The sequence below is a fragment of the Furipterus horrens genome, unplaced genomic scaffold (genome assembly GCF_987537825.1).
Source record: "Furipterus horrens unplaced genomic scaffold, mFurHor1.1.pri manual_scaffold_7, whole genome shotgun sequence".
Classification (NCBI taxonomy): domain Eukaryota; kingdom Metazoa; phylum Chordata; class Mammalia; order Chiroptera; family Furipteridae; genus Furipterus; species Furipterus horrens.
The window spans coordinates 119,536,000-119,555,924 of NW_028327177.1; the positions used below are offsets into that span (position 1 = coordinate 119,536,000).

Here is a 19,925-nt window from a genome sequence, read left to right on the forward strand (position 1 = left end):
GGACATCACAACCCAAGAGCAGAAAAACTATACCGAGGGCTGGTGACTCCACCCTTCTCTCCCTCAGCTGGACTCCCTTGTCCTTCCTCACCATGGAAAATACACTTTCCTCTGTCCTTCAAGAAATAACAATTTCCAATGCTTATCAGTAAATCTGTATGTCATCTGTGTCTATGTCAATGTTGTCTTTGTCTGTGGGCTTTTAATTCAATTCAACAACTATTTTTTGCCCAGTACTGAGAACTACTAGTTGTTGCTATTTACAAAAAAAAAAAGAGAATGTTCCGAAGTAGGAGTAACTAGCTATAGCTAGACAGCTGACTTTTGCCTCATTCATTCATTCATTTCGTTTTTAAAAATAATTACCACCCAGCTGAATATAGGTGTTATATTAAATTTATCAGCTAAAATAAATACATTTTTTAAGTTGTAAAACTACAGAACTGGGTAAAATCATACAATTTTAACCTAAGACATAACCTTTTAAAAACAGACAAATGATGTACAAAAAAACAGATAAATTGCAAATAAACACAGAATTAAAGGCTTTGTCAAGCTTCCTAACTTTGAATCCAGTTAAGGTAAGCCAAAAATAAGTCACAGCTGGGCTTCTTCTAGGTATGGAAACTCTGCCAACAAGGAATTAATACTAGATTATTTTTATACCAGATTTTTATTCTTATAATCGTGTAATAAACAAAGTAACTTATATATGAGAGGAAAGTATGAGTCAGGCCTCCCAAAAAATTGACAAAAGAACGAACACTGGTAAAATGAGAAAGTTGAAAGAACACAATGTCCTCATTCTTATCAGTTGCAGGTTCTTTTTTTTAAGTGTGCCCGGGGACAAAAATAAATACCATATCAGACTAGTTTCCACAAAAAATTTAAAAACTCTCATTCACAGTTTAATAGGATCAATTTGTTTAGGACTTTTTATTTTAAGGCTCCCTTCTCTTACATTACCCTTTCTCTCTATCCATCTGAAACTTCTCCCATAAGGATAATAACTTCACAGGAATTTGCCCAAGAGGACAAAGGTATAGACACAAGGGACACAGGAAGACTAAGGCCTGCAGACCAAACCACCCCAGGACCTTGTAATGAGGTTGGGAAGAACATTAACAATGAGAAGAGGGAAAAGGACAAAGCAAAGAAACACATTTTGATAGTAAGTCATTTTTTTTTTCTAAGTGGCTGCTTAGAATTAAATGGCAGAAACTGCTAATGAGTCAAGATTTTTTTTTTTTTTAAGTTGTGGAGGACCTACAACAGGGCACATTCATATACTCATGTTTGATATGGATGGTAACATGGGAAAGATCACAGGCTAGAAGCCTGGAGTCCTACCAGTGGCCTTGACTAAGTCATGAAACTTTTCTCAACCTGCTACTACTGTCCATGATTATGATTCCATGATGTAAAGCAGAGGTAATGCCAGTTTGAAACATTTTTCATACTTAATTTATTCTTTCAAGGCCCCTGAATCAAGACCACTCTGTACACAGCTTCTCTTGGTGCAGGAGATATACGATAGGGAAAGGAATGATGAAGTTTAGGCAACACCAGGAACAGATAATAATATGATCACATGAAGAATAAAATGTTAGTACAAAGTAAAAGAATAAACGTGAGTATAGATGGGACTGAAGAAAGCGAGAAAAAGAAAGAGAAAAGACCCATTAACAAATAAAACAAAACTGACCTGAGTTCTGTTAAAAGCCACACGTGCAAACACTGCCTGGGAGATTCCTGCTCGTTTCAGTTCATCGCGTACCCACTGGTAGATTTCGGAAGACACCTCTGTGTTGGTGGAAACCTGCTGCTCCAAAGGCTTATTCATAGACCTACTGACAGGGGGAGGGTGGTTCAAGTATTGCTGATTTAAGGACTGCTGGGCTAGAAGTCTATTCACGGCATACTGCTGGTTCAGCAGCTGAGCCATCACCAGCTGCTGGTTGACCAACTGAGGGCTGATGGGAGTTGACACGAGCCCAGGGTGCAGGTTCGGAAGAGGGGTCCGGACAGAGGGCTGGCTACCGTGGGAGAGCTGCGCGGGGGACGGAGGCTGCTCAGCTGTGTTCCCTGGGACCGGTTGCTGGCCAAAGTTGACGTGGTTGGCTCCTTGTTGGGATAGTTCAGAAAGACTATCCATTTCGACTAAAATGGATAGAAAAGTAAAATCATGTTAAGTCAACAAGAATGGGTATTGATAAGCATTTCCTATCACTTCCTAAATAGAGATCGCGGGGACAGGGCACATGAAAGATCCAATTAAACTAAGAAAATTTCAAGATAGAACTCAACCTGCTGTGCTTTTACTTTACTCTTCTGCACAATTCCACACACTTTAAAAGTGGAACAATGCTTCTGATCTAATTTTATAATGTGGTTTAGACTTAAGGCGTAAAATCAATTCCATGTAACTAGTTTTGGGGTCAAACTATTATTTATTCTCATTACTCAAGAAGGCTTATAAGCAATGTTTACTTTAAGATAGCTTCTAAAAGGATGGCATTTATTTAACAGTATCTGGGAAGAATGAGTTGAGCTAAGAAAAGATACCATTTGCAACTAAACAAGAAAGAAATATTCAAGTATTTTCTCATGATATATATTAACTGTTATTACTCCAGGCGAAAGGTTTGGAAAAAAAAAAGATGACATAAATGTTATCAACATTCAGTTCTTACCCAGACATGGATATAAAGAAGTAATCAATACAATAAATAATGAAACTGGTCACAATGATAAGTAATACTAACTGAGTGCATATTGAACACTGGGCTGAGTATCCTATAGTTTGCTTCATTTAATTCTAACCATCACGGGCAGCAGGTACATCTGCAAACATTTCTTAGAATGAGGCAAATGATTTATTGCATTGCAAGCCAGTCTATCCAGTGTTGCTAACACCCAAATGTTCCTTGAAGAAGCTATGGCTATCACCAGATGTCAAAGATAATCTTTCAAGGAAGGGGCAGCAAGTTGTTCCAGTACAATGGTGATACTGTCATGATTTTGCAATTTATTACCACCTACCCAAGATGAATACTTCTCCCTTGGCTAGGTCTCTCATGTGCCTTGGCTGAGAGTCAGCTCTAAGTGTGTGTCAAATGCTTTGCTGCTGCACGGAGGAGACTGGTTTGATGCTCTGGACTAGAAAAGCTGAGCATGATGCTATATGGAAGGAGGTGAGTCTTTCCAAATAGCACACTATACTTTCTATGAATAACCTCTGGTTGAATTCCAATTATCATTTCTCTTTTCATCAAATATTCAGGTTTTATATTTAGAGGAACTTATCCTATTGCTATAATCACTGATATATACAAAATATAACTAAGATTTTTGGGGGGGAACCTTCCATTTTTACCAGTGATATCAGACCAAGTGGGCCATTCACAGCAAATAGTAATTCAAGCAATTATTCCAAAAATGATGCATTGTCTTCATTACAGCTATAAGCTATAAAAGGCAAAGAATCTGTTCGGGTAGATGGATGGTTTTGCTTCAAATATTAAAAGCTAAAACAAGCTCAAAATTCAGCTTCTCCTGTCTCCTAAAATCTTTAGGAAAAGTTATTGTTGTTGTTGTTATTAAATAAATGTAATAGAAGTGAACAGAAATAGATTTAAAAACAGGGCATAATGTAATACATATTAAATATCCCATTCCTGTATTATTTTAAAATATATTATTTAGAAGGTACAAGTATGTGAAAGAAAACATTAATAGAAATTAAAACATTAACCTTAATCACAATGTCTGCTTTTGCAAATGCTAACAAACTCACTAGGGACAAAATGTCATAATCTAAATGCTTAGGTATAACACACCACTTTTATCTGTCATTTTACACTGCAGAATTTTAATATATTTCCTTAGTAACAAATAGTGACCTAAAGGTATATGTTAAGACTGGATGCTATATTGGAATTAAAAGTTCTCAAATGATGCAATTTTTCTGGTATGGATATTAAAGCAGTATGCTCACCAAAGCACCTATATGCAGGGGTGAGAATTAAGTATATAAAAAATCCTCATCTCAATTGTGGAGACTAGAAATACAATTTATTTCCTTAAAAACTGGGTGTAAAAACAGACACTTTCTCGTGAACAAAAACGAAGAACATTAAAGCATGATTTATCTCTGAGAGAAGTCACAGCTAATATTAGTTATTCAAGGCCTGGCTAGGTCCTCACTGAGATATTACAAAATGACAGCGCCTCTCCTCATGCCTGGATTTCCTGCATGTCTGTCTGACAACCAAGTCAGTCTGGCTGATTTAAACACAAACATTTATTGAATTTAATTATCTCATTATACTCATACCCACTCCCCACCCTCAAAGAAACATTCTAAATTGATCTCTAATTGGGCAATCAAAAGACCTGGCTTCAGATGTGACTTTGATAAACCCCCAAATGACACGTAATGGTATGTAGCCACCACGGCAAACGTTTTTGCTTACCCATCATATCTTTTGTCTTCTTGAAATGTTTGTACCACCTTCCAAATTCTTGACATTTCGCTGCTGAGACATTTGCATAGTAAGTGCTGTTCACAATGGAAGAAATCATACTCTGCGCGGAGAAGGGGGGGCAACATTTGTAATACACAGCGGCACAAGATGGAATGCAGAAACTGTTGCAATTGTGAAAACTGTATGTTTTTTAAGTCAACTGAGAACCAATACATTTTTGTTTCACTTAACCGAAAGCCTCAACTTCTTAAAATTCATTAAGTAGATCATCAAATGCTTATTTAAGTAGAAAGCAACCACCCACTGAGACCAGTATAAAGCTATCAAGCCCACAGGCTTTGCTCTAGTATTTATGGAGCCTCCATCAATGTCTATTCCTAGGCTGACAAACTTTCACTGATCCCAATAACTCCAATTATGTAAAGATGGCTTTATGACTGTTCATAAATAAAGGCAACTTAAAGAGTTTTCGTGACTACTCTACATTTTTGCTTCTCGAAGTATGGCCCAGGAACCAGCAATACCAGTATCACCCAGAAGCTTATTAGAAATGCATAATCTTCAGCCCACCCCAGACCTAGTCAATCAGCACCTGCATTTTACCAAGATCCCCAGAAACACCACTTGCACGTTCAATAATAACTGCTATTATTTGGCTTTCAATTGGAGGTGCATCAACTGCCTTAACACTGTTCAAAGGTTGACTGACCACATTTAAGGAGAAAATAAACTATTCACAAACATCCTCTATCAGAAGAAAAAACAGTTTACAATTTTATTGCTAGCTTTATCGACAGTAAAGCTTGAGTTTTGAATTTCATACTAACAATAAAATATTTAAATATATACATTTCATGCTTACTAAATTTCTCAAAGATACCACAAAAAAGAAAATGACCTATTCTGTCACTTATGTTCATCCAGAAAAGTCAACAATTTAACATAAAAATGAAGAGAAAAATAATGATTTTGATGTATTAGCAGAAGATTTTTTAACTGATTTTCAACAAAGAAAAGTGTTTTCTTCCCAGCAGATTTTAGTTATGGTAATTTCAATGACTTAATTCAGTTATTTTTAACCATAACACCCATATTCTTTAGTAGTAGCAACTAAATTAATTTCCAACTGAGGCTTAGGAATAATTACGACTTTGCAGCACCAACCCATCCCCCCACTACCACCACCACTCTGTGTGGAAACATGAGAACTTACATTTCAGACTGCAGTCGGTCTATGGTGAACAGTTTACAGAGGGCAGCATTGTTTGGGAGCAGTGAACAACCAGAAAAGCCAGTTTGGGAACAAAAGTATTTTTATATCTTCTTTAATATACTTCTAATTTAAAGCTCTTTTGGTTATTATTGATTCTCCTAACATCCATTACCAGTTCTAATTTTGTAATACAACATCCCTGTAATATGTAAATCTTGGGGAATCTTTAAAGGACTCACAGTGAAGGGTAAGCTAGAGCTGCATTATTTAGGTAAAACATGGCTATCTTTCCTAAGAAGGATTGTGACATCCTTTTTTTGGTGACACTTTCTACTTTATAGTCCTTTTCTCATTTTATTTCTCTAAAAAGGCATTCTTAATGGGCTCATGATGCCCTGCCATTAATCTAGTAGCTTGCAATTTTACTAAGAGCCTCCCTCAGTCCAGAGTACAAAAAGATACTTAGCAAGGTTGCCAAAACCAGAGCCAGAAGATTACCTGATCCAGTTAACAATCTGTCAGCTTCAATCACCTTTACTCTATTGTAATAATGGATCAATAAAGTCAGACACTAATAAAACTATTGAGATCGCTGATGGATAATGGTGATTCTGAAAATGGATGACAGTTGATGTTCTTCCACTTTGGTTCAATTTTGTAAAAATTATGACTCTTATACCTAGACATTCTGGCAGTTTCTTAAATGTTAATATAATAGTACATACATATTTTAGATGTAGCTTGTGACTTAATTTTCAGAAATACTTGGAATATCTAAATTTTGCTGAGGTTTTTGACAAACATCCAATCTACTTTAGTTTGCCAATAGTTCTATATGTGAAATTTGCTCTTTGTTGCATGCACACCTACTATGCGCCTGGCTGGTACTAGGGCAGACAAGACATAGCCTCTGCCTATAGGAAGTTTACAATGTATTAGGAAGACAGATATGTAAACAGATCATTTCAATGTAATGTGATTCAGTATACCAACAGTGAAATATAAAAAGTGTGCGTGTGTGTATATATATATGAAAGAATACACAGCGTGTGAAAAAAGTCTGAAATATTTTTATACAACTAGAGCCCATATGTAATAGTGCTATGTAGTTCATTATTACCCATATGCGGAAGATAATATCCATATGTGCATTATCAAGGCTTCCCCCGGCCCTTGTTTAACCCTAAATTGGTAGGCTCTGTCCTTAAGTGGCTTTCCAGATACTTTCTACTCTGTAGAGTGATGTGTGCTTAGGCAATTCTGATTAATATAAATATTAGCCTAAGCAAGACATAAATCAAAAGGCTAATCTACAGGTTATGATGTATGCCAAAGCAATCTTTTAGGTTCTCTATCTTTCCATGCTTTTGGGGGGGGCTGGAAAATATTCTATAATTCAGGTAATTTTGGGTCACTTCAATTTTTATTGGAACAATATACAGTAAATTTCATATGCAGTCATTGCAAGATGCTGATTTTCTTCTTGTGGTAAAATCCTTATTGAAGTCTCAGGCATGACATCTGACTCGACTAATGAGGTACAAGGACAGGGAAGAGAGATTTCAGAATCTTATGGAGCCGATGGCATTTGAAAGATCATATTCAGTATTGTAATCTTCATTTTGGAAAACCATAAAGAAACACCTACTATTTTGAGAATATTGAATATAAATGACAGAAAGTCAAGACTGATGGTATTTTCATAGGTGGTAAGGATGTTCAAAGGGCATATGAAGTTCCATGTTTTTTAAGGAGCGAGGCTTGGGATTGTTGTCAATCAGAAGGAGACACTCGTTTTAAAAGATTACAATAGGCTACTGAGTTCATACAGATCTGGGTTCCATGTGACTTTCCAGCCCAAATGCCTGGCAGATATTAAACAGAGACTAAATATTCATTTGATGAAACAGAATCAACTAAATCTGCATTAAAGTCCAAGATAAGCTGCCTTCTGGTGGTGTGGCCCTAGTCAAATCCACTATCACAATTCCCCATACTAAATGATGGTAGCACTCACCCCATGGGGTTGTTCTGAGACTCCAGGTATCTCTGCTTCTGCCTTTCCTGACTTCCCCAACATCCTACACATTAGTACCAGGATAGCACTTGTCTTGCTACAAGGCTCTACTAGAGCCTTTGTTCATATCTCCAAACAGTATGCACACATCACAGGGCTGGGAACTTATCAGCTGGTCAATAAAAGGGCACTGAAATAAGCCATTACTGCAGATGACCAGAAAACCCTCCTCTCCCTCTCTCCCTCTCTCTCATTCTTTAAAGGCAAAGGTAATGGCAGCTTAATTGTTAAATGATTCTTTTAAAATCATCACTCTGGCTGTCACAATAAAACTCAGTTTGAAGAACCTTTGTTCATTAATTTGCAACAGATCTTTGCCCAGGTTTTTCAGCGTGCATCCACACAGATGTCTCGGAAGTCGCAGTGCTTGGTGGTTATGACATTCCAGTTCTGTCTCCATGTCTATATATACAAGCTCTCCAAAGCACTTTGACAAAGACGCAACCGTTATCGCAAGCTTTCCTATTCAGTGGCCAGTCTGTGTAAAACATCAACATTCAGGGAATAAAGGAATCAGGCTGACCAAATTCAGTCAGTTTAAATCCCAAGTTCAAATGCTCCACACCACACCGACCAATGAACAGGCCACAGCATTCCCTGCTGGGAAGGAGAATTTGAAAGTCGGCAGAAATTGGCTGTGCATCTCATAACCCCAGTGTGACACGATACTCTCGTCCTAGGAGCCAAGTTGTAAGCTTTTCTAAGATCCATAAAGCACATGTCTACTCCCTATGAGGAGCTTCGGTTCTTTCTGGGAGTCTGCTGAAGTTCCGATCTGAAAGAATGCCATCTTCCCAGAAACCCCGGCACTCTAGAATGATACCATCTGCCACAGGCTGAGCTTCCTTTTCAGCCAAATACATTATTTATAACCTTTCTAATTGTGAAAAGGTAAGGGTAGAATTTTTCTAAGCCTGACTTAAGACATAGTTAGAACATTCTGAACCTTTGCTCTAAAATACTGCAGGTCTCTAAATTTGAAAAACCAAAACAAAACCCACAAGGAACCGGTGGAGGTTACATAATTTTTCAATATGTTATATTTTTTCAAGCCCCTGCTAGAATAGGACGTACACTGTAGGTATATATTTATAACACATTCAGAAGCTAAAGGAAGATAGTTTTCTTTTTCTACTTGGTCATCTCAGTAGACAACAAAGAGGTTTTGCCTTCTGAAAAAGAGGCTCACCAATTGGGGAAAGACACTGATCTGATTACCCTTAAAATTGTTTTGTTGTGCCTTTAACAACAACAAAAAACCCACCCCAAAACAATGCTAATCAGGTTATTCAATCATTTAAACCAAAACTGTTCATGCTTTTCTGCCAAATCAACCAACCACAGCAAAATCTGTTATCTCTGATTGCTCAGCTTCCAGTCAAAAAACAGTTAACCCTCACTATACCAAAAGTTTTCCAAAATACCCTCAAAGCTCTGTATGCTCCTGGAGAAAAAAGAGAAAGCTATGTCATCTTTAAAGGGTAACTGGAGTGTGGTACCCTATTTGCATATTACAATATACTCTAATAAACTAAACAGCCTGTACCGGAAGCCAGCAGCTCCCTGGCATTGCGTGTGATCTCCGTACTGGCTTTTTGTGCACTATTTTTTTTTTTTTTTAAAGCAGGACTGTGATATCATGATCAAAACTTACTAAAGACTCGCTGATGGTCTGACTGAGGTGGGAGAGGGTAGTGAGAGAGTATACAAAATGGTGGTTCACCCAATGTTTAAAGCTTTCAGGCTCCATCAGCAGAGAGGGCAAAGGCGACAACATCTTATTTACACAATTATCTAAATACGATTAAACAGCTGATGGACAAATATTAAACTGGAAAATGTATAGTCATTTCAGCTTAATGTAATCCTCTTTCTGTAAACACCCAAGATGATTTTTTTTCAACCAGAACAGTCCTGACATCTCATAAGCCTAAGGGTGAATAGCAAGAGATTGTTTTTGATAGTTATAAATATTCAAAAGACATGCAGACCATCTGCTTTCATAATACAGGTAAAGCAAGACTGAAATGGTGACTGCTGTATAAAAATGATTCTTTTAACAAAGTCTTCCTCTCCTCGAAAACTATAAAGACAGATGTCAAAAACTGTTTACACAGAGCAATCAGGAGCGTGCAAAATGTAATATTCCTTTTACACACAGTGCTTGCTAAAGAGATTTTTTTTTCTTTTTCTTCCCATCTGTGTGTTGCAACACATTTCTACAAGTTAAAAACATTTTTTTCAAACAGAGATCTCATGAATACCCAAAAACATGCTATCTGGTTTCTGAATGCTAATTAATTTCAACTAAGGAATCTGAATATCTTTTTTTGTAGGAAGGAATATATGTTTTGAATTGGAATGCTCTAGAGAGCCAGTAAGAGAGATAATCTTACACAAGTTTAATTCTATAAGGTGATTTTCATGGTTCTACCTTGTCTGATACATATATATACCCACACATATATATATATATGTGTGTGTGTGTGTGTGTGTATATATATATATATATATATATATATATATATATATATATATATATATAAATATGTTGTCCATGCTTTAAATGAATGCACATCACTGCTAATGTCTTTGGCATCAAGTCTAAAGTAATTGTTTTCTGAGATAAATGTCTGCACGTGCAAGATAGATATACACAAAAACCTTTAACTTCTAAGTCGATGTAGAGTGATGCATAAAGCTCAGAACTGGAACACTAATCTTGACAGTTACCTTTTTATGTATTGTATTAATGGCACAGAGGCATTAAGCACCTTTTTATAATTTTCAATAAAATGAGCATTTACTGAACAATCTGTCAAACTGCTGGCTCTCTATTCTTTTACATTTTTATTTTTTGAGAAGCGCAACTTCATACACTCCACTGCCCCTCCCTTTTATCTGCATCCTGTCTGCCTATGGCCTGAATTTTCACAGCAGGATATTTTTTGTATGCATGTGGAAAACTCAAAGGTCAAACTTTAATTTCAGGTCAAATAGAATCAATTCCACATTCGAATACAATTTTTATGGGGGTTTTCAGGAAGTGGGGTTTTCTTTTAATCCCAAAGGATAGTAAATACTACAAACGAGCTCTAAAAGGCATCGTAGGAGATGGTGACATGGAACAAATTTATTGAAAATTAACAGGTAGTCCCCATCTGGTACTTGGGGGTAGGAAGGAAGGGAAATGGGCTTCAATTTATGAGAAGCAAATGGCAGGATTTCGAAGTGTAATATTCTGTTTGTGCACGTTAGCTTATGTTCCCCAAATCTTTCCCTCTGGGTCCTCTATTGCTTCTACTCTATTCTCTCGGGAGATACAACTGGGGCATATTCAGAATCTCAATTTGTTGAGAAGAGACTAATCACTTCTAAATTTTACTTAAACTCCAATTATCATAGTTATGGCTCTTGCCTTCTTGATCAAACCCAGTGCCTGAAAATGGCATTTTCACACAAAATAACCCTACTAGGATTAGTAAAATGCCCTAAAAACAGAAACTCGATACAAAGCTCTAAAGGAATACAAAAGGAAGCACAAAGAAAACACATCTAATTCTGCTTAATTTTCTTAGCATATCTCCTAAATATGAAATGCAACATTTCAAACACAGAAATTTTACTCAATTATTTAAATATCCAATTCATAATTCTTAAAGAAAATTTTGGTTCCCAGTTCATATGGCTTTTTCACATAATTAAAGTAATTTTACTAAGACTCAGATATCTTTTGACCAGATCCTCTATTCCGTTATTTTGTATAAGGACCTATCTCGATCTTTCTTATTACAGTGGAACCTCCTTACTCAAATTCATTGACTATGTTAGTAAAGAGCTTAAATTAGAAAATACTTGTTAAAAGGTGTATTATTACTGAGAATATAATACTAACTCCACACAGGGCCTCCCATTTGTTCATCTGCAATATGAAGGGAATTGAACTAGAAATTCTCCAAGATCCTTTCTAACAGCTTTAAGATTCTATGAAACCTATGTGTCTTCCCAAACAGAGGTCCTATTAAGGTCTCCATTAGTGACTAAAAGATTATATTGTAACACACATCATCTGCTCTCAGACACCCCCTGTGCAAACATCCCCAACATATGGTTTACTTTTTAGGATGGTTAACATCCCTTGATATCTTGATTGTAACATGATTATTAAAAACATACTAATCACTAAGTTAAACATTATGCTACTCCAAACAGGATCTTCACAAGATTTTTTAATGAGATTTTTGTAACAAAAATGGTTTCCTAAAATTCTAAATCTGTACCAACTTGCATATTTGGAGAATGCTTGCTTACTCTTACTCTGATGCCCCTTGTGTGGTTAAATCTCCCGTCTTCTTTGGAGATCAAATTTTCTAGTATCTGTGCTTAGAAATAGCAGAAAAAAAGATTATCAATTTGTGTTAAATTCCAGGGGTCCTAACAGAGCATGCTGAAAAGCTTTAAGCCAGAGTTTAAAAAAAAAAACAAACAAACACCTAAAGTAGTTTGAGTAATCAATTTTTCCAAAAGTAAATAGAATTAGGCTCTGTACTTTTCAGATTTTATATTCCTTCTTTGCATTCCTTCTTCACATGAACACTGTTACATTTAAACCACAATGCCTAAAAACTGGGGGGAAAAGACAATCTGGCTTTTAGCTTTTGATTGGGCCAACAGAACTCTTAAGAATCTCATGAAACTTGGGCAAGATCTCCCTACATACGCTCTCAAAAGAGACTTACAACTTTCAGGTCTGTACAAACCCAGAGAAGCCTACTGCAGGGCTGTGGGCCCCGCTCAGAGAGGATCCAAGATTTTACAGGAGACTAGAGGCTAAGTTATGTCCTTGATTTCTGTGTTTTATTAGTAGCTATTCTCCAAGACTTCCTATGCCCACTAGATAAATATAAATCAATGTCACCTCTGGATTAGGTCATAGAGAAAAATCAAATTAATCTGACTCATCTCTCTCAATATCATGAAAATGCTTCAGTTTAGGAAAATGCCATATACTGGCAATCACCTCTTTAGGAGTTGTGGTGAAATGGTAAAAATGTGTTGGACGGGTTGAACATTAGGAATTAATGAGCCCCAGCTACCGCTGGAAGTGTGTGCTCCAGGCTGGTGCTCATGCAGGGCAGGTGGACAAACCGAGTCCCCCAGGCCCATTCTGGAATGGCTGAACAGTTATCTACACTTGCAGCTCTCTCTAAATTCAGGTGATTCTGGACCTTTATGTTGCTGACTTACACACATTGTATGTTTACAGCCTTAACCACAGCAACCAAGGCCAAATGTGGACTTTAGAGCACGAGTTGGGGACTGGACATTGTGAGCTAACCTGGGGTGGTACTGACTGTTAGCATTTCTGTGCTGGCATCAGCATCTTTGTCTATAACCATTCGACTCTGTTACTGAAACTTTCCCTCTTTATTTTATTTTTAAATATGAGAAATCGACCAATGCAATCAAAAAATGTTAGTAAAGAGATTTTACTAAAGATTTAAGATTCAATAAAAGAAAATGTGGATCTCAAATATAACAAAATTGAGACAAAATGAAAAGTATTAGCCACACTGAAATATGTTCAATTATGAAAAATTTAAAATGTGCATAGAAATATCTTGCTAAAGATTGTGCTTAATTGTGATGCATAATAGGTCTTTTATACTTTTTTTACATCTCTGGGTCCCTTGTACCCCTAAGACTACTGTTCTTCTTATAACACGTGTTTTATACATATATTTAAGAACATTACAAATTTAAGTAAAAATATGAAACAGCTTGGAATGTGAGTAGGTTTTCTAAGAAAAAATTCACAATCAATTTGCTTTTGGTTAGGTAAGTTAAAAATTCAAAATTAAATGTAATAGGAAAAATATTTTGTCAAGTAGGATTCTACAGATAAAATTACTACAGATAAGATTGACTATAAAATACTGACAGTTTATTGTTTCATGAAATTAACGTCGTGAAAATTCCATGAGGATATTTCTATTTTACAAATATCCCTGAGATCCTACTGTGTGTCAGCATTTATGACTGTGAAGATAAATAAAACTTAATGCCTTTACTATAGACAATGGCAGTGTACACAGGGATCCTAATTGGTCCAGATAATTTTAGAACAATGCGGAAAGTACTATGGTAGGTGCGTAAAGGGAGAACAGCGCCTTGAGTGTGGGGAGTGCAGTCAGGGAAGAATTCACATCCAGGCAACAGTCCCATGGAAGCATCTTTTTCTTCTTTGACATTGTCCAGTCTAAGGTATCATATTTGCTTACCTTGCCAATGTGCTTATTTAAAGCACAAGGCGTGAGCCTTCCCCCACTTCCATTTTAAAAAACATCTAAACATTTTAATGATTCTAAGAACGATGTTAACTAAAAGGGCCCCTTCAAAGTGAGAATGAGTTATTAACACAGTCCTCTAATTTTTTCACAAATGAGAAGTTCTTGGTTGTTTCCATAGAAAGTGAAGCTTACACCCCATCTTCTACGTAGCAGCAAAGCTTCTTATGGCTTTATGCAGCACCCACAAATGAGATTTCAAACTGTGTGTCCCGCATCTTAGAAAAATAAAGTTAACTGTATACTTTAGAACTGAGCACTCTTCTAAATGTTGTACAAGTATCAACTCTCGTAATTCTCCTAAAAATCCTGGAAAATTGGTACTATTTCTTCCTACTTTACAGATGAGGAAATTGAGGCATGGACAGTCATGTGCCCAAACTCCCAGAGCTGGTAATGACAGTCACATTCTCAACCCTCATGTAATGAATTCCACTACCTCACTTACCAAAACGAGGGCAAAGGGCAATGACACACAAAGACTCATGGAAGAAGTAACAGAACGAAGTTGCTGAAAAAATAATTATTTCAAGAAATAGTTGCATTAAGAAATAAAAAGAAAACAAAATCAAGCTCTGCCCTATGTCAACATAACCCAGGAGTTTTAATACATTTAGGGAAATACTATTTGTGAACAGCAAATAGTTAGTACTTGTTTCAATTAGCTCCATATTTTTCAGTTGCCTGGGAATAAATCTGAATTGACAGTAAAATGGGGCCAGCCTAGGACAGTCAGTGAGACCCAATGATGAAGTACCCTGTCTTGTAATCTAGATAAGAATGTGATCTCAAATAATGCTTTACTCTTTCTTAACTTTCAACATATCATCTGTTTTGCACCTTGAACCCCTCTGACTAAGCTAGATTTGCATTTTTATGGGACAGTATTGTAATACTAGTATTTTTTTAAAAAAAGAAGTCAAGAGGATGACTAAAGAAGATAGTTTTAGCGTTAAGAATGAGAGAAAGAAAAAGAAACCATTAAAGAAAGTCAGCTGCCTTCTCTGCAGTGAGGAATTCTGCAACCTTACGAATTGTCCATGATGAAACTCCAGCACCCCATAATAATACTGCATATTAGAACACAATACAATCTTATATTTCTGTTGGGCCCTTCATGCAAGCATCCCAGGGTGCTTTACAATCATTATGAGTTAAAATTAAAACTGAAGCACATACAATTCCTAATAGAATCATTTTAAAAATGCTAAACAGAACAAATAACTTTTAAGTCTAGATTGAAAAGTCCCAACAGCCAGCGCATTCCTTACTTCAATTGGCAATGAGCTGCAGAGCCCCGGCTGGGCTCTCCCCGTTATGTTAAAGGCTCTCTTATGTTTTTTATGTTCAGAGCCTGTTATGATCAAGCAGTTTCCAGTGAAAGAGGGGGGGAAAATTGGGTGTATCTGTTTGTTTGGATTACCTGAATTTAGGGGTTTTGTTTGTTTGTCTATGAGTTTGTATGGGGCCCAAATCTGACATGAAATACAGCAAGTTTAAAAAGCAAATCCAGATAGAGCCCAACTTGAAATTTAAGTCATAATTGTGAAAAAAAGACACTCAAAAAACACTCTCAAGCTAGCTCTGTTTTAGCAGGAAAACCAGATTAATTAGCATGTACTGGTTAACTTAAAAAAAAAAAAATACAATTAGAAAATAGCATTTAATAGGCTTTCTTCACCCAAGCCATGTCTGCTCCTAAGCCTTGGAAGTATGTGTAAGTCTACAAATCAGAAAAAGATAGAGGAAATGGTCTCATGATATGGTAATTTTTCTTGCATTAGTGATTTTAGGGTCAAAGGAAACCTGTTCAAGACCCAAAACAAAGCATAGGTAAAAATCTATTATGTGAAAATGAACTACTTACACATTGTTAAGCTTCTCTAAATTAGCAGACTTAAACTCTTTTATGTTGTACTATTGTGAAAAGATAGTGGCCATAAAATATTTGAGATCAATCCACTTGAAGTTAGATGCTTTATTAAGTTCAGCTTTTTCTGATTAATATTTCTGAAAGGTTATAAAGGACTAACATCAAGCTACAGTAAAATCTTTATGTATCTAAACTAGCTAAAAATGAGATTCAAAAAGTAAAATTTGCAATTCAGAGGACACTTCTATGGTAGATTCTATGTATTATAATATTAACACCAAGCAGATAATCTCGCTGTCTGAAATGAGGAACTAGAATGAAATAATAGCTGGTTCAAAAAAGGAGACAAAAAAATTATTTGGTCTAAGTTCAGCAATTCACACAATTACCCATATAAGACTGGCTTACCATTTCCATTATGTATCTTACCATTAATACAATTGCTAAAAGTGGTAATATAACCCAATTAGTATCAATCACTTCAGTGCCTGGCAAAGCAGGTATTCATAAGCTGAGATTCCCATGGTCAGTAGGGTAAGGACTGACTGGGAAAGGTTTTGTAATTTTACAAAAGGGAGGAATACAGATATTCCCCAAAATACATGGTAATTAACAACAAGATTTGTAATTATATTCTAGGAAGGGGAAAGTATAAATCCAACAACACCTCAAACAGGAAAACTTCTAGTTTTAAGTGGAGCTGCCAGCTAGATCTTTGTCCATCCATTGCATCAGGGCAGTGGATGATCAAGGTCTGTACTTTCAAACAGAACCAAGAACTGCCCACTGTTTTCAATGAAATGCCTAATATTGTCTTGGGGTTCAAAACAAAGGGATATTTGCTCAATTATACCTACTCATCAAGATGGATATTAGGGTAAGGGAGAGAAGTGACTGCCACAGAACTGTTATGTTCAGATCTTCTGGAATCTCCCAAATACCAGATTATTCCAGAATTCAGTTCCTGTGGTCTAAATCAGCCTCTCATGCTCAAAATCAGGGGCACAAGATGCTGGCACTTTTAAAGCAAGTCAATGTACAAACAACAAAATCAAAGATACAAAAACACATGTTAAAGAGACATTTCAATAGTGAAAATAAACACAACTGGAGAACTATAGTTATCAGTTCTGTAAAGAAATTGAAGTATTCTATAAAACATATCAAATTAATTTGAGAAAGCCTTTTTTAAAAGAAAGTATTTTACATATATGTGACCAAGAAGTATACCTGGTTAGGCTCACAGGCTCCAGGTATGAATTCTTGCTCCTCTATGAGCAATGTAATCATGGGCACTCATTTAAACAGGTCCCTTAACTAAAAATGGAAATATAAAACTAACAGGGGGGATGGAAGTGCTCTTGATACATCAGAAGCACTAAATGAAAGTAAAAGATTTTTACTTCAACTATTAAGATGTATCATCCTTATTGTTACACTGGAAATAGGAGTCTCCTGTCACATGGAAGACTGTCGATACATATTTTTAAATGTATAAGTACATAAATATGTACATAAATGTTATAGGTTAGGCACACACATGAAATACATAAATGAGCACTGACACCACATACTCCTTTAAGGGAGTATGACGACAATCAATGTTTGCTAAAGCAATTTTTTATATGTCACATCAGTCCAAAATGTATGAAAAAAAATTACACAAAGTGCAGTTAAAAGATATATAACGGATAGAGCTTTCTAAATTGTTGCTCCAGTATTATTTATAATACAGAATGAACACAGACATTTATTAAATGTCTGTGGATATGATTGTCAAATTTCAGAGACTCATCATATTTAAATGCTAAGCTTCAGGAGGGCAAGGCAGTTCCTTTTTTATCTGTTTTGCCAGTACGTAATAAAAAATCTAACAAATATTAGATCCTGAGATTCTGGCTGAAAAGAACCAAAAATCATTTTTCTCAATGTTACTTCTAAATGGAATGTTCAAATTTAAATTCATTTTATATAGCCTTGGCTACTTGAAAATAAAAATGACAATTCACACTTACTTTATATAGGACTTGGGCTTGGAGCTACTTTTCCTCAGGTGAGAAATAAAAAGCAACGGAACAGAAAACAATCCGGTGCCTTCAAAATGTGAAAGCTGTGATGTGTGAGTGTGCACACATATGTGTATTGTGGGGATTGGTGGTAAAAATGCACAGATCAGATTACAATCTCTCAGGAAAATCTAACCTAAACATTTTCAGAAGGAAGACATTGACTGGTAGAATAACTGACTTTTTACATACGGTACTTTCAACAAAATGAATCTATCCTTGTATTGAATATATATATATATATATATATATATATATATATATATATATATATATATATGCAGTATTTAAGTTTAATTTCTAAAATTTCAGGGAAAACTAAAATCAAAATGAAACGTTTTGTTTCAAGTCAAATGTTTATTTTCAACTCCCCATTTACCTCCCGAATCCATACTCTCCAAGTTCTCATGACGCAGCCCTTCTTGTCCCCAGGTCAGACTTCACTCTCTCTACTACCTGCAGTTCAGATACAACATCCAAGTTTCCACTGAAAAAAGCAGGAGTATCAATACAACACCCAACCTCAGATGTATAACAAGCCAGGCATTCTCATGTCTCAGAACATTTTACAAAAATAAACAAACAAGTGGTGCCAAAACTTAATAAATGGATGTCAATCTCCTTGGGCAGATTTATGATAAGAAAGCAGCAGCAGAAATAAAGAAAGCTATGAGTTATAAATCAAACCACACACTTATGGAACTTCCGCAGCTGGAGAAAACTTTGCAAATATTATCAAAGAAAACATTACTACACCAAAACCTAAGTACTCATTTTAAAATCAGCACTTACTGTAAAATGTTATCACTGGGAAAAGACTCTTTGGGTCAGTCCCTAACCAGCATTTTGACTTTAATCTCTAAGGTCACTGGCTCCCTCATTGGTCCAAGGAGGAGTCTGGGAAAGTAACACCTAGTTCTAGGATTCCAAGTCCAAACTGGACATCTGCTTAGCAAGGGTGGGACAATCCTTCAAAGAGCATTGGAGGCAGTGCTTGTCCAACACCACAAAGTCATGTCCTGCTGGCTCCCCATTCCCATTCCTTCCTGGCCTCTACTCTGGAAAGGGAGTCCATTACCCACAGGGTGGACATTCTACTAAACACAGTATTAGGGGATCCTGAGGATAAGTCACTGCTAGGGTATTTTATCATATTAAACAAAACAAAACTCTTAGTGTACAGCAAAACGTGAACACTGAGTTGTATGCCAGAAGTTCTTAAGTGAAAGACTGAGACAATATTTATTTGATAGGCATTTTTCACCACAGCATCTTAATCACCAAATCTTAGCCACAGGATAAAGAAAGAGTAGTTTTGCTAAGCTCAGCATATTTTGGGGGTTTAGGTCTTAGAGAGCCTACATTTCTCATCTTTAATAACTTAGGACAGAAAAGAAAAATAAATAAAAAATGGAAAATAATTCAATATTAAAACATTCTGAATCGAATATCACTTAGATCATAAAATATTCTTGAGAAAGAATAGAAGATGATGCAGAACAGGTTACACTTTTGTTAGTATTAATTTCTAATATTTGCTGTCACCACTAAACTATGTCTAATTTTTTTCAAAAGACTTCTTTAAAGAAATGAGAACAGTAATCACAACTGATGTTGAAGTTTTGCCACTGAATGATTACAGCGAAGTCTCCAGGTACACATGGACGTGTGTTCTTCTAAAAGGCCTCTCTACAGAAATTCACCAAAGAATGACTCCAAAACCAAGTCCCGAATTTCATTCTGTCATTCAGTTTAACATTATAATTTACTGTATTCAATTCATTTCTCATGATAACATTATGTAAATTCACAATTATATTTATAAGCTATAGTAAGGTGGAGTTTACTGGCTAAATATTGAT

The 19,925-nt window shown here is 36.0% G+C and overlaps 1 protein-coding gene across 2 annotated transcripts in view; it reads right to left on the minus strand.

The window, feature by feature from the left end:
* SATB1 (SATB homeobox 1) overlaps positions 1–19,925 on the minus strand; it is a 77,006-nt gene that overhangs the window by 44,650 nt on the left and 12,431 nt on the right. For both annotated transcript variants that reach the window (XM_090284384.1, XM_090284382.1), the window contains 2 exons: positions 4,476–4,587; positions 1,706–2,160 (listed from right to left, as the gene is read on the minus strand). In XM_090284384.1, coding sequence (XP_090140510.1) covers positions 1,706–2,160; positions 4,476–4,587 — 567 coding nt within the window. The remainder of the gene's footprint in view (positions 1–1,705; positions 2,161–4,475; positions 4,588–19,925) is intronic.